The sequence below is a fragment of the Volvox carteri genome, assembly GCF_000143455.1.
Source record: "Volvox carteri f. nagariensis unplaced genomic scaffold VOLCAscaffold_149, whole genome shotgun sequence".
NCBI lineage: Eukaryota > Viridiplantae > Chlorophyta > Chlorophyceae > Chlamydomonadales > Volvocaceae > Volvox > Volvox carteri.
Genome location: NW_003307692.1, coordinates 20517 through 32445, shown reverse-complemented (window position 1 = coordinate 32445; position 11929 = coordinate 20517). Strand labels below are relative to the sequence as shown.

Genomic DNA, 11929 nt, shown 5'->3' with positions numbered 1-11929 from the left:
CTGAGGATCCCCATGTGGCCGTTTGGGCCAGGCAGTTTTGGGACTTCGCGCATAGACGGCTCATGCTGCCGCATGGGCCGGGCAGTTTTTTGGACCTCGCGCATAGACTGCTTAGGCGGCCGCATGGGCTGGGCAGTTTTTTGGATCTCGCGCATCAATTGCTTAAGGTTACTAACGGTTCCGATATTCTTCTCCCCTGCTTGGAGCCGGTAAAGACCGACAGCCGACAGCTATAGGCTGGAGGGGCCAGTAACATCCCACACAAGCTGCTTACGAGGCCGGATGTGGCCAGCAATTTTGGACACTCGCTGTGCTTAGGCTGGATGTGGCCAGAAGTCTCTTGTGAGAAGAGCTCTAATACTACCCGTCTTCACTGTGGTTACGGCCGGATGTGGCTCGCAGTTGTGATTACTTTGGCAGTCGACAGTGACGCACCCCACCCCCGCAAAGGGTACATACTCAAGTGACTGCGGTAGGGTAAAATGGCTACAAGACCCATTAAATCGGTCTGTAGTGCCCTACTGTGTGGGCAGGCTTAAATCACCTTTGGTGCTAAAGCTGCGCGGGTATGCAGAAACCCAATTTCCTTCCTTGCCCCCACTTCACATCAGCTACCCAACCATCCAACATGAGTGCCCACTCCGGCCAAGCACAAGAAGACAGCGCACTGGTTCCATACTCCCGCATCATCACACCAGTTTTCCCCGATACATCCCGACTTCGCCTTCGTGCTTTGCGTACCTTACCGCCGCGTCTCCAGATCTTAACACACTACATATACAAGATCTTCCTGGGTGCCCAGCGAACAGGACATGGCTACTAATTCATTGCCATTCAAGGGAACCTGTTCATGCGCGTTTGCAGACACACGTTCGTCTACTAAACGATCTTGTCCCGCTATTCAATGAAAGAAGAGGCTCACTTAAGAAGGATTGGCCCCTTTTCCCGTCTCCTGACCGGCGGCCTGCAACAACCAGCGCGCCCGGCCGCACATCGGCGGGGGTTGTGCCAAAGTCATACAGCTTCGACCACTGTGGTCGTCACCAGACAGTGCTTCTTCGTCGGGCGCGATCTTATGTACGCAGCAATGGCTCAACACCATCGCAATCGGCAACAAGACCAAGTCTACGGTTACTCTTTGGCTCAAAATATAGCGATCCCTCAGCAGCACTGATTATAACAGCGCGTCAAACGCAAGTTTATCCTACGGATGCCGGACCAGCCTCGAGCCGGCCGACACAAGTGCCCCATAAGAGGCGTGACACAGCAAGCCAGTGCCCGCAACCAAGGTGTCCGCATTTCCCCGGAGAGAACACCGGTACCGACAGGCCCTGAACAAGTGCACACCCGGCGCGTGGGTGACATGAGAGTTGTAAGGAGGGCCGGGACGAGTTTGCAGCGTGCGGACAAACCTAAGTCCAACCAGCCATCACAGATGAGGGCCCGGTTGAAAGCCAAAACAGCATGTTGGAAGTTATTTATGCAGTCCCGCCTGGTCATGGCCTGGGTACTGTTCGGTTTCCGCTGTTGTGCGAAGCACCCTACAGCCTGACCAACCGTCGGCCTAACAGCAGACTGAATTTTGCGATCACCGAACTGGTCGCAACTGGGCGGGACCACGAGTCGACTGCCAACTGCGCTGCGTATTGCCCCTCGGTTTTGTTCCTAAAGAAGGCCACTCCCAAATTCCGCCTAATTTCTGATGCACGTTATGTTATATTATCGAGCACCGTGTGGTGCCGAGCTACAGGTATAAGTCCCGTGGGATGCTTGTGTGAAGTGCCGCAACCACACGGCTATCTGCCCACCGTGTCTCAGAAGTCCGGCTATCACCACATTGATATGCACAAGGAAGCTCGGCAATTTTAGGCTTTGCACAGCAAGGGCGAATTTTCCCAGGTTGTGCAGTGCCCAGTAGGCTGGCACCAGCCTGTTGATGTTGTTACAGGGTGGTTAAGCTTCACCAGTGGCCTCCTTCCCGAGGCAATTCCCTGCTCTCCCCTGCTAGAGGGGCACCCTTAGCCATTCACCCCATCCGACTTCAGAGTGTACTCTTTGAGTTTGGCAACTCACCACCAGCATCCAACCAAATCTAGCGGATCAACGGCGCGTCAACTTAGTTCCTGGTCAGCTCGCGAGTTGATTTTATCACGTCCTACACCGTCCATATGATGGGGGGCCACCTCCCATTTCATCACCCCGAGAGATCGGCAGGCGGATTTGAACCCGGACGCGCCGGAACACGTCGGGAGCAGAAGCCAGGCCTTAACCTCTGCCAGCCGCCTGCCTGTTGGTTTTTTTATTTCGCACACCAGGGTGCGGGCGCCCTACCAGCGGTGAGAGCGGGTTCTCACCGACTTGGTTAACGTGGGATCATCAACTAGTAACCAGGAATGCCCTTTCGAACCTGAGCAGTGGACGGAGTACTTGGGGGCGGGTTGACACCATCAACGGCTCAATTCGTACCAAAAGGATGAGACTCGCAGTGCAGAGGATGGTTGAACCTGCGCAGCGTTCAACAGCTGTACTCCCTACTGGGTGCATGAGATCGAGGACCTTTCGGGCATGTCGCTATCGCTGCCCCAATGTGGTCCACAGTTTTACCGGTCCAGGTCTAGTCCTACCGCCAGCCATGACCTGTCGGAGTCGCCAAATATTGCACGCTTCTTTGCAGTCTAGGGTGGGTTAAACTCTTTTGGCAACCTACCCACGCGCACCCATTCGCCATCCACACAGATGCTGTTCCGAGTTTTCGTATGGCGGCTGGGTCGGTTGGGTCCTTGAGGACGGTGCCCTTGCTGTGGGCTGATGGGTATCGGAACTGGAGGGTCCATCTCAGACTCCTGGAACTGTCGGCGATGTTTAATGTGTTACCGGGCCTCATTCGGCAGGGGTGCTTGGACGCCCAGCGGGTGCTGGTGACAATAAAAGCCAACCTGCTAAAGACTTGACGATCCAAAGGTGGACCCCTTGTGGCCACTGTGGCACACGACGTGTGTGCACCACTGCTCTGGTAATAGGGCTTGGATCTCAGTGGATTGTTTCCCTCTTGAGTGCCACCAGTTCGCGGACGCACCCTTCAAGGGGCATGGCACTTTCGTTTGGCTGCTAAACCCTGCTTTGTTTGCACAACTGGCCAGACCGTGGGGTCACGAGGATAATTTGCAGTTGCCTTAGTCACATCGACAGCCGTCACCTAATGCTCCCCCTTACAATTTCACCAGATACTGACATGCGACAGGGTGCGAATGTCGCTGGGTGGTGTTTCCGCCTTCGCAATCATCGGACAAGCCCTGATGCATGCAACCGCCACCATGCACGGCTTTGGTTCACCATGTCTCTCGGGCCTCACGCAACCTGGTGGCCCAAATCCATAAAATCCATAATAATGCAGATGCATCTATATAGTCATCATATCATCGTAATAATTACAGTAGTAGTAGTAGTGATAGCTTAGTCTTGGCTGCAGCTTTACCGTTCGTCCAAGCTAGTCTGTGTTACTGAAAGAGGGCATAGTCCGTCCACTCGGGGTCACCCAAGGGGTATCCACCCGCCAAGATGGTACACGGTTGCATTCCCAGTGGACTTTGCCGACGGCGCCAACTTTGTGCCAGTGCCACCCCTGAAATGCAGACCCTTATACACATATCGTGCCCCACTTGTAGTGGTCCGTGTGTGCTGCAAGCGGCACCGATGGACACAATATGGGTTGTGCGGCATCATCACCACCATACCTTCCCTCCGCTGGGTCGTGGCCAACTCGGATGGCATGCCGAGCTTGGAGCAGCATACCACGCCGCTCAACACAACCATCCCACCCAACCATACAGACTGCTCCGGGGCCCCTGTGGAGGCTCGTTGTGGAGGCAGGGCTGTCTCCGCGCTTTGGAACACACTCACTGCACTCTGAAGGTGTGACCGCTGCCGTTAACAACCGTGCGGATTGCAGCTTGGTGCAGAAGCTGGGTGCTGGAAGAGTGCGGAGGTTTCGAGAGCATAATGGTGAAGACAGCACCGCGGCTGGGGCATGGGTGATGACCCTCTTGACCTATACCGACCAGCGATCGTTGCACTTGTGGGTCCTTTCAAGACCTGTCATTACTATCGGCCACTAGTGCAACTTTCACAATGGGTTGGTGTTGGGAGGGGGTTTCGCAACGGGTTGTTTTGCTACGGAGTTGTGCTTGTGGTTGGCGGCTTAGCTACTGTAACGCACCACGGCAGGACTGAGCAATAAGCTTCGACTTCTCGAAGCGAAGTATGAGTGTAGAGATAGGCAAGTTATTGCGAAGGAACTGCCGTGGTGCGTGGAAGTAGGGCGCATGCATGCATGCATGTGCCGGACCGCAGTACGGCAGGGGACGCCGAGCTCCTACTTGGGTCCCACAGGCGCATTGGCTCTTTAACTGCCGTTGATTTGACTATTACCAAGAGGTGTGTCCCGCTGCTGGGACAGTGTCCTCTAGTTTCCCCCCACCCGCCCACGGGTCGGTATCGTACTAATTGTCCTTTAATATGGGTTTAAGATTGGAGTACCCGTACCGGTGCGTTCTCTCGTCAATTTTCTGTGCCTCGTCGTTCCCCCCACCCACCCAGGGCAACCGCGGGGGTTGCCACCAGGGTTGGACAGGACCTTCCTGAAATGGTCGGGTTGCCGGTTTTCCCCTTCCCATGCCCGTCGGGCCCACCCGATAGCGTTTTTGCATATCTTTTAATTTCTGTCGGGTGCCCCGATAGCCCATCCCAAAACCTGTCGGGTGACGCAAGAACGAAATTTCGCTGTGTGCCGCTTGAAATTACATTTATTCGTATTTTATATGCGCAGTTTCCAGTTCTCAGTTTGCAGTTCACAGTTCTGATATGCACGAACAAACACACACACACACAGCAAAACATGCACGCCTGCACGTCTGCCTGTGAGCATCAAGCTGTTTTGGTAAAGCCCACAGACTTACAGGACGAGGCAGCAAACGTTCGAAAGGGTAATGTAAAGCTGCATATGGTCTTTGTATTAATTGTCAATAAGGTCGAGATAAGGTAGTGTGCCCTTCGCTTATGTATCCAAGCATGGATCCCTGTACAGCAGAGTCAAAGGATAAAGAAGAAGAGGCAACGAAGTGAACGAATGCTACCACTACATTACATATTTCCATCCAGTTAAATTTTTATGAATGCCAGTATGTATCGCTGTAGCTGTCCGTCGCCGAAGGGCCCACCGACGACCCACGGCACCCGATCGGGTGGTCCTAGCGCCCCTAACCCTGTCGGGTCCCCCGACGGGAGCCCTCCGGGCCCCGACGGGGGCTCCCGATGGCCGTTTGGCATTTTCCCCCTTTTTCGTCGGGTCCGCCCGAAAGCATTTTTCAAAGCCTGTCGGGATTTTCAGCACAAGTGCCATTCCTGTCGGGACCCGATCGGACTGTCGCACCCTGGTTGCCACAATGCAGCGGTCCCTGGTTTGTCCTTGCTGGTTTCGGGTGGGTCGCCCGCGTGGCTCTTGTCGGGGCGCTTGAGGTTGCAGATTCGTTAACGGTGCAACACAGGTAACTGTCATTACTATCGGCCACTAGTGCAACTTTCACAATGGGTTGGTGTTGGGAGGGGGTTTCGCAACGGGTTGTTTTGCTACGGAGTTGTGCTTGCGGTTGGCGGCTTAGCTACTGTAACGCACCACGGCAGGACTGAGCAATAACCTGGATTCCCGATATGTGGCGGGTGCAGGTAGAGGCGACGCGGCTTGCATGTAGTAGCAATCTTCATGCAGCATTCTTAACACCCAAGCTAGCTTCACGCGCAAGTTTGCAAAGGCAACCTGCAAAACCTAGTTTCGGAACTCGCGACCAGCGTCCTGTCTACTCTCAACCACAATGCCTAAGCACAGCAGCACAATTGTGGCACAATTCTCGCAGGGCTTGACGAGACACTCCTAACGCCCTATGCGTCCAATGACACTCCTAACGGCCCCTTGCGCAAAACTTACAAGTGCGTGCATGCAGTAGCGGTTCACAGGATACGTACCTAGCTATGCTTAATTACGCGATTGCATACAACTGACCTTGGATGGCGGCTTTTAGAGCCAACTGTTGTCGAACAGTGAGGCCTGCTGCCTGTTCCGCATTCAGCAGTCGGAAAGCGCCGCCGACCTCGTCATCTACGTCAAAGCCTAAATCTGACAGGGCCGCAACAGTTGGCGAAATGGATCCGGCGTCCTCGCCCCCCACAGAAAGCAGGGCTTGCCGGATGGTCACCATGTCTTGGTAAACACTGACCCTGTGTGATAATTCAATTGTATTTGTAATGTCATGAAGTTAGTTGACGAGCTCTCGGAATACATGCGTGACCATGTGGTAGCTTCGGAGCTAGCGGACGAGGACTTGTGTACGACAAGTGAAGTTGTGGCGCGCTAGCCTGGCTATTTAAGCGGACTAATTTAGGAGCATTGAAAGTCTGAGATGAGATTGAAGATATCTGAGATGAGATATCGATACTCTGTGCAAACGCCAGTATCTCGGTTAGTAAAGTCAGCTTACGCTTCCCATTCCCCTTACAGTACTGGAGGCCACTGTAGTATTTCGGCCAGGCCTTACCCATGTCTTCACTGCGTTAAGTAAGCTGAGTTAGTTGGGCGTAAGGCCCAGTATATGTTTGTCTAACTGTTTCGCACGGCCCGTGTCCCCAGGGCTGTTTCCTCAGTTTCCTGATCTATCCGGGTTAACTTGTGGCTGGGCATTCCACCGACCTCAGTTTTTGGGTGTGTGTGGGAGGTTGTATGCCTCGCGGCCATCAGCTCACTCAATCTCGGTCGCCGTTTGTTGTTTAGGGAAGGTCTCCAGGCCAACATGACCGTATCTACGTCAACGCTTAACCGCATTACTGACGATGTTATGTTATCTCTGACTTTTGGGCCCGTTTAACTGCTTTTGCGGCACGGGATAACTTGCCAAAACGTTGGGAACACGTGCCTCACAACCACCCTTTCTTATATCTCAACGACGCAGGCAAGGTTGTTTAAGCTGCCCCTCGCACAAATGTGTCCGGTCGTACTGTGCCGAATAAAGTCTACGTACATGTCCCAAAAGTCAGGAGCGAATTTTACCGCGCAGATGCGCGCGTGCGATTCTCAAAATGCGCCTGTACAAGTGTATATAAATTTTCTTGGCGGAAAAGGACCAGGTGCGCCAGCGCGTTGCGCAGGTGGGCATGTTGGCCATAGCCGCACGCGGTCACATTTGTGCGAGGGGCTGCTTAATGAAATAGGGCTCAGGGTTTCTGTACCCTTGCTGCCTGCCCGTTCCTCTATTGCTCTCCTCCATAGCTAGTAGGGTCCTCATGCCTGAGGAAGGCACTCGGGAAGAGCGTCCAAGCTCGCGCCAGGTTTGCAGTCAAAATGTCCAGTGCCCGTGCGCCTTTTTTTAACAAAAAAACTGCAGATGCTTCATGATACCTTGGCGCGGTTTAGGAAGGGTGCCCTAGCGAATGAAACTCCGTCTGGGAGGAAATCCGACGACGAACTTGTTTAGGAAAATCGTTGTGAACGGAAGCAGCTGCCCGCCGTCGGCTCGTGGTCATCGTCATCGTCGTTGTTGCGTATCCACTTGACGAGGCTTAGCTGGGGCACCCAGCTGGGACGTTAGGGAACAGGGTCCCTGGCGGGGTACAGCGTGCTTGATATGGATAATCAAGAGCCCCACGAGCGCGGACGTCACTGAGACGGTGTTTTGCCGTGCTGTGGGAGGGCCTTGCGTGTTGGTTGGGTTTTATGTGGTTGCCTGGGGGGGAGCTCGGTTACTGTTCTTCCAGGCACACACACAGAAACATAGGTGTGTGCGCGCGCGTGCATACATGCATGCACACACATTGCCAGGCTTTTTGTTGCGACAGGGTTATAATAATAATAATAATAATAATAATAATAATAATAATAATAATAATAATAATAATAATAATAATAATAATAATAATAATAATAATAATAATAATAAATAATAATAATAATAATAATAATAATAATAATAGTAATAATAGTATTTCTCCTGCGTTTTGTTTGCGATATCTGTTGCTATTTCGGACAGGCTTCGGATCATGGGCTCCATCCCCTTATCTAGGTTCCATGTATGTATGTATGTATGGGGCCCCCGTGATGATAACCTTGGAGCAATAGGGGAAAACGAGTCAACTCCAGGAGGTGGTGTAACCCACACGCGCGCACACACACACACACACACACGCACACACGCTTAAGTTGCCAAGCCGCTGTCGCTAACAGACATAAGAAATGTATCCTATGGCTATGTGTGCTCGTTTCGTGCCGGCATTCAGTCGGGTCATTTTCATGCGGGTTTTGACCGCCCGGGGGGCTCTTCTAATCATTTTGGTGTGCGTGATTGTCGTGCGATGGTCGCCGTACCGCAGTGTACGGACTATGCGTTAAAGTTACTGTGTATGGATGCTCGTACTTCCACTTGGTGTTGGCAGCAGGCCATCGTGATTTTTGATGGTAGTTATGATGAGATGTATACTACAGCGACGGGCGCGTTTCTGCTGTCGCCTCTCCTGTGTTGGCGTGATATGTTGGGTATTACGACGTATTGTTGGCTATTACGACGGTGATACGGAGCTACAGCTACAATTGCGACTGTTGCCGCGTCATCGCCGCCGCCGCCGTCGGCAGTTGCTGCTGCTGCTGCTGCTGCTGCTGCTGCTGTTTGTCGAGTGGCGGCGGCATCGCCTCCACGACGATGCTAGATGCGCCGCCGCCGCCGTTGCAAATGGCGGCGCAGCCCCTCCTACCCCCCCTGGAGTGCAGCACGTTGAGCAAAGTCACTAGGATGCGCGCACCGCTCGCGCCGATAGGATGCCCTAGAGCCACACTCCCGCCGAAGACGTTGACTCTGAAAGGCCGTGTGGAAGAGAAATTTGGGTTTAGAAGGCGCTATGGGTTTTACTTTATTCAAAATATTAATTAAATCAGGTTTTAATACTGGTTATTTCGGGATGTTGGCCTTGCCGATTGCAGTGTAACTTTAAAATGTACCTAAAACCCCAAAACCTTAAGTTAAAACCGCCCTAAAACCGTAACGTAAATTCAGAACCATCCAAGGGACACACGCACCGCTCGGCCGGTAGCCCCAGCAACTGCCGGTTGACCAGGTCAACGACGCTGAACGCCTCGTTGACTTCCCAATAGTCCACGTCAGATGCTGACGTCAGCCCCGCGTGTCTGAGCGCGCGTGGTACTGCTAGCGCCGGTGCTGTCGTAAATCACTCTGGCGCTTGCGCTGCGTCAGCAAAGCCCCGTACCGCCGCCAGCAATGGCAAGCCCAGACGCTGTACGGCGAATCGATGCATCGACGCGACCCATTTTCACCGCGGGGGAAAGGAAAACGTGTGAGTTATAAACACAATGCCGTGCGCACACATTGCTTGGCAAAAAGGTGCGAGAGGAAAAGTGAGCCCTGCAGGACAGTACGACAGAAAGTTCGTACCTGTACGGCTTCATAACTCGCTATCACCGATGCCGCCGCCCCGTCGGTCATAGGCGACGCGTTGCCTGCTGTGACCGTTCCGCCGTCACGACGAAAGTACGGCTTGAGCGCCGTCAGCCGTACAGGGTCCATCTTCGAAAGACTTTCATCCTCCCAGATGTACGACCCTGCTGTGGCGGCGGGACCCGCTGCTGAAGCCGCCGCCGCAGCTGCGGCGGCGGCCACCGTGCCGTACAACGACGGCGGAGTTCCACCGCCGCCGCTACCACTGCTGCCGCTCGCGCCGACGCCGCCAGGAATACCGATCGTCGCGCTGCGTGACGCTGGTCCCTCCGCGCCGCTACTGCTACCGCTACTGCCGGCTGCAGCCCCGGCGCCAGCCACGTTTGGCGACACATTCGCACGTCCGCCGCCTCCGCCAGGCCGCGGCACGGGTATACAATTGCGAAGCATTATTTGCTTTCGGCTTCGGTTTGCATTCGGTGATGTGTACGACAGTGATGACGGTGAAATACGATAAATGCATTGCGGATGATAGTAATAGCGATGGATGACGGAGACGATGTTGTTGATGATGATGATGATGGTATTGGTGGTGGTGCTGGTGGTCATGATGATGATGGTGGTGGTGGTGATGCTAAAGGAATGGAAAGAGCATCTGCAGCGTGTACGTCGTACACGGCCATGTGGATGATGTGGCGACGTGCGCGCGTGCGGCTGTCACCCGGCCGACCGCCGTGGGTCCGTGTCGGGACGGGGGGGGGTAGAAAACACGTCGCAGTCGGCATGGTTCGTGCGTGGGTAATGGCGACCGTGGTGTCGAGCATCAAAGCCAACGCCCGTTAGGCGACCAATCGGATCTTTAGATGGCAGTTATTAGAACGGGGAAAGGGGGGGGACACCGGCCCAAATGAACGAAGAGTGAGCACATCTTTTGGATACCGTGTCTTATATTGTGTTTTATTACGTTTTCCCCCTTCCCCCCGGGGCTTTCCCCTCCCCTCCCCTCCCCTCCCCCCCAAGGGGACCCGCGGCCGTTATGTACTGGCGGCGATGTGCATTTCTGCATGTCAATCAGTCAGCTGATGTCGTTAAGTCATTAAGTCACAATCGCATCTTCCTTCCCGTTTCCGCCTCCTCCTCTCTTCCTCTTGTTGTGAGCGCCTGATGAACTCGTCAGGATAACAGAGGGGATTGTACGGAGCCGTACGGGATTGTCCGGGACCGTTGGTTTAATTGTCGTGGGTTCTGGGGAGGACGGGAAAGAGCTCTGTGTTTGCTGTGACACGCTCCTAGTCCAGGAGCAATCTGCGGTTGGGGGTTTTCGGGGGCTGGCTAGGTACACGGTTTTGTCGTACCGGACTAGGCACGTGGGGTATGCGCGGTGCATGTGTGTGTGTGTTGTTGTTGCGTTTGCGTTTCCTCCCTGGGAATGAGGGTCCGTTCGGTACTAACAGTCGGGGCTATCTGTGAATCACACACGTGATTTTTGATTTGGGTTTTAGGGTTTTGGAGATTCCTTTCCCCCCCCCCTCTCTCTCCCTCTCTGTCTCCCTGTCTTTCTCGTTGTCGTTGTCGTTCGGTCTCTTCTCGTTCGGTCTCTCTGGAGCGCAGCAACACTGCGCCACAGGGCCTCCGGATGGAGCTGAAACCACATCAAGCCTCTGTGCGAACGCGCCCTTGGCGATGATTTCCTTCCGCTTCAGAGCTGCTTGACTTTCAAACTGGATCGTTAATGAAGACAGTACGGAAAAAAAGATGCCGCCTTTCCTCGCTTCTCTTCCTTTTCCTGCTGTTTGATGATAAACAACGTGATGAGATGCCGTGTGGTTATGTAAAAGCCAGCGATTTCTTAATATACGGCTACCCCGAGAGTGAAAGGCTGGAGGTAGTTAATCCTATAATTGGATCGGATTTGGATTTTAAAAAGCCCATCGGGTTCCAACGGTTGGGTCTTCCTCCAAAATCTCCTCCATTTATTTTTGAAAATGATCTTTTGCAGCCCCAGCGTTTTGAGGTTGCTCAGGTGGAGATTGTTAAGCAGCCCCTCGCACAAATGTGTCCGGTCGTACTTCGCGAATAAACAGTTCGTACATCGTCCCAAAAGAGTCAGGAGCGAATTTTGCCGCGCAGATGCGCGCGTGCGATTCGCAAAATGCGCCTGTACAAGTGTATATAAATTTTCTTGGCGGAAAAGGACCAGGTGCGCCAGCGCGTTGCGCAGGTGGGCATGTTGGCCATAGCCGCACGCGGCATGCAGGCTGGACTATTGCGTGGATGCTTTGCAGTACCTAAAAGCACCGAAAGCCAACGTCGTAGCTTGCAACTCTGGGCTCGTGAAACTGCCGCGGAAGATGAAGCGCTGGCGAAGAGGCAGTTGTATGCAGCACCTTGTTCAGAGTAAAGTCAAATTACAAAGTTGCGCAAAGTATAACAACATAACT

General features: G+C 53.7%; 2 protein-coding genes across 2 annotated transcripts; both read right to left on the bottom strand.

The window, feature by feature from the left end:
* Positions 1-1744: 1744 nt before the first annotated feature.
* On the bottom strand, positions 1745-6251 carry VOLCADRAFT_100741 (uncharacterized protein; the record flags this gene model as incomplete). The annotated part of the gene is made up of 5 exons (XM_002959262.1): positions 1745-1930; positions 2355-2407; positions 3901-3969; positions 4956-5075; positions 6056-6251. 5 exons carry the CDS (start codon positions 6249-6251, stop codon positions 1745-1747), a joined length of 624 nt encoding a protein of 207 aa, XP_002959308.1.
* A 1265-nt stretch (positions 6252-7516) lies between these two features.
* On the bottom strand, positions 7517-10097 carry VOLCADRAFT_100740 (uncharacterized protein; the record flags this gene model as incomplete). The annotated part of the gene is made up of 3 exons (XM_002959261.1): positions 7517-7622; positions 8839-8891; positions 9486-10097. The coding sequence occupies 3 exons, from the start codon at positions 10095-10097 to the stop codon at positions 7517-7519; spliced, it is 771 nt and encodes a 256-aa protein (XP_002959307.1).
* Positions 10098-11929: the final 1832 nt, after the last annotated feature.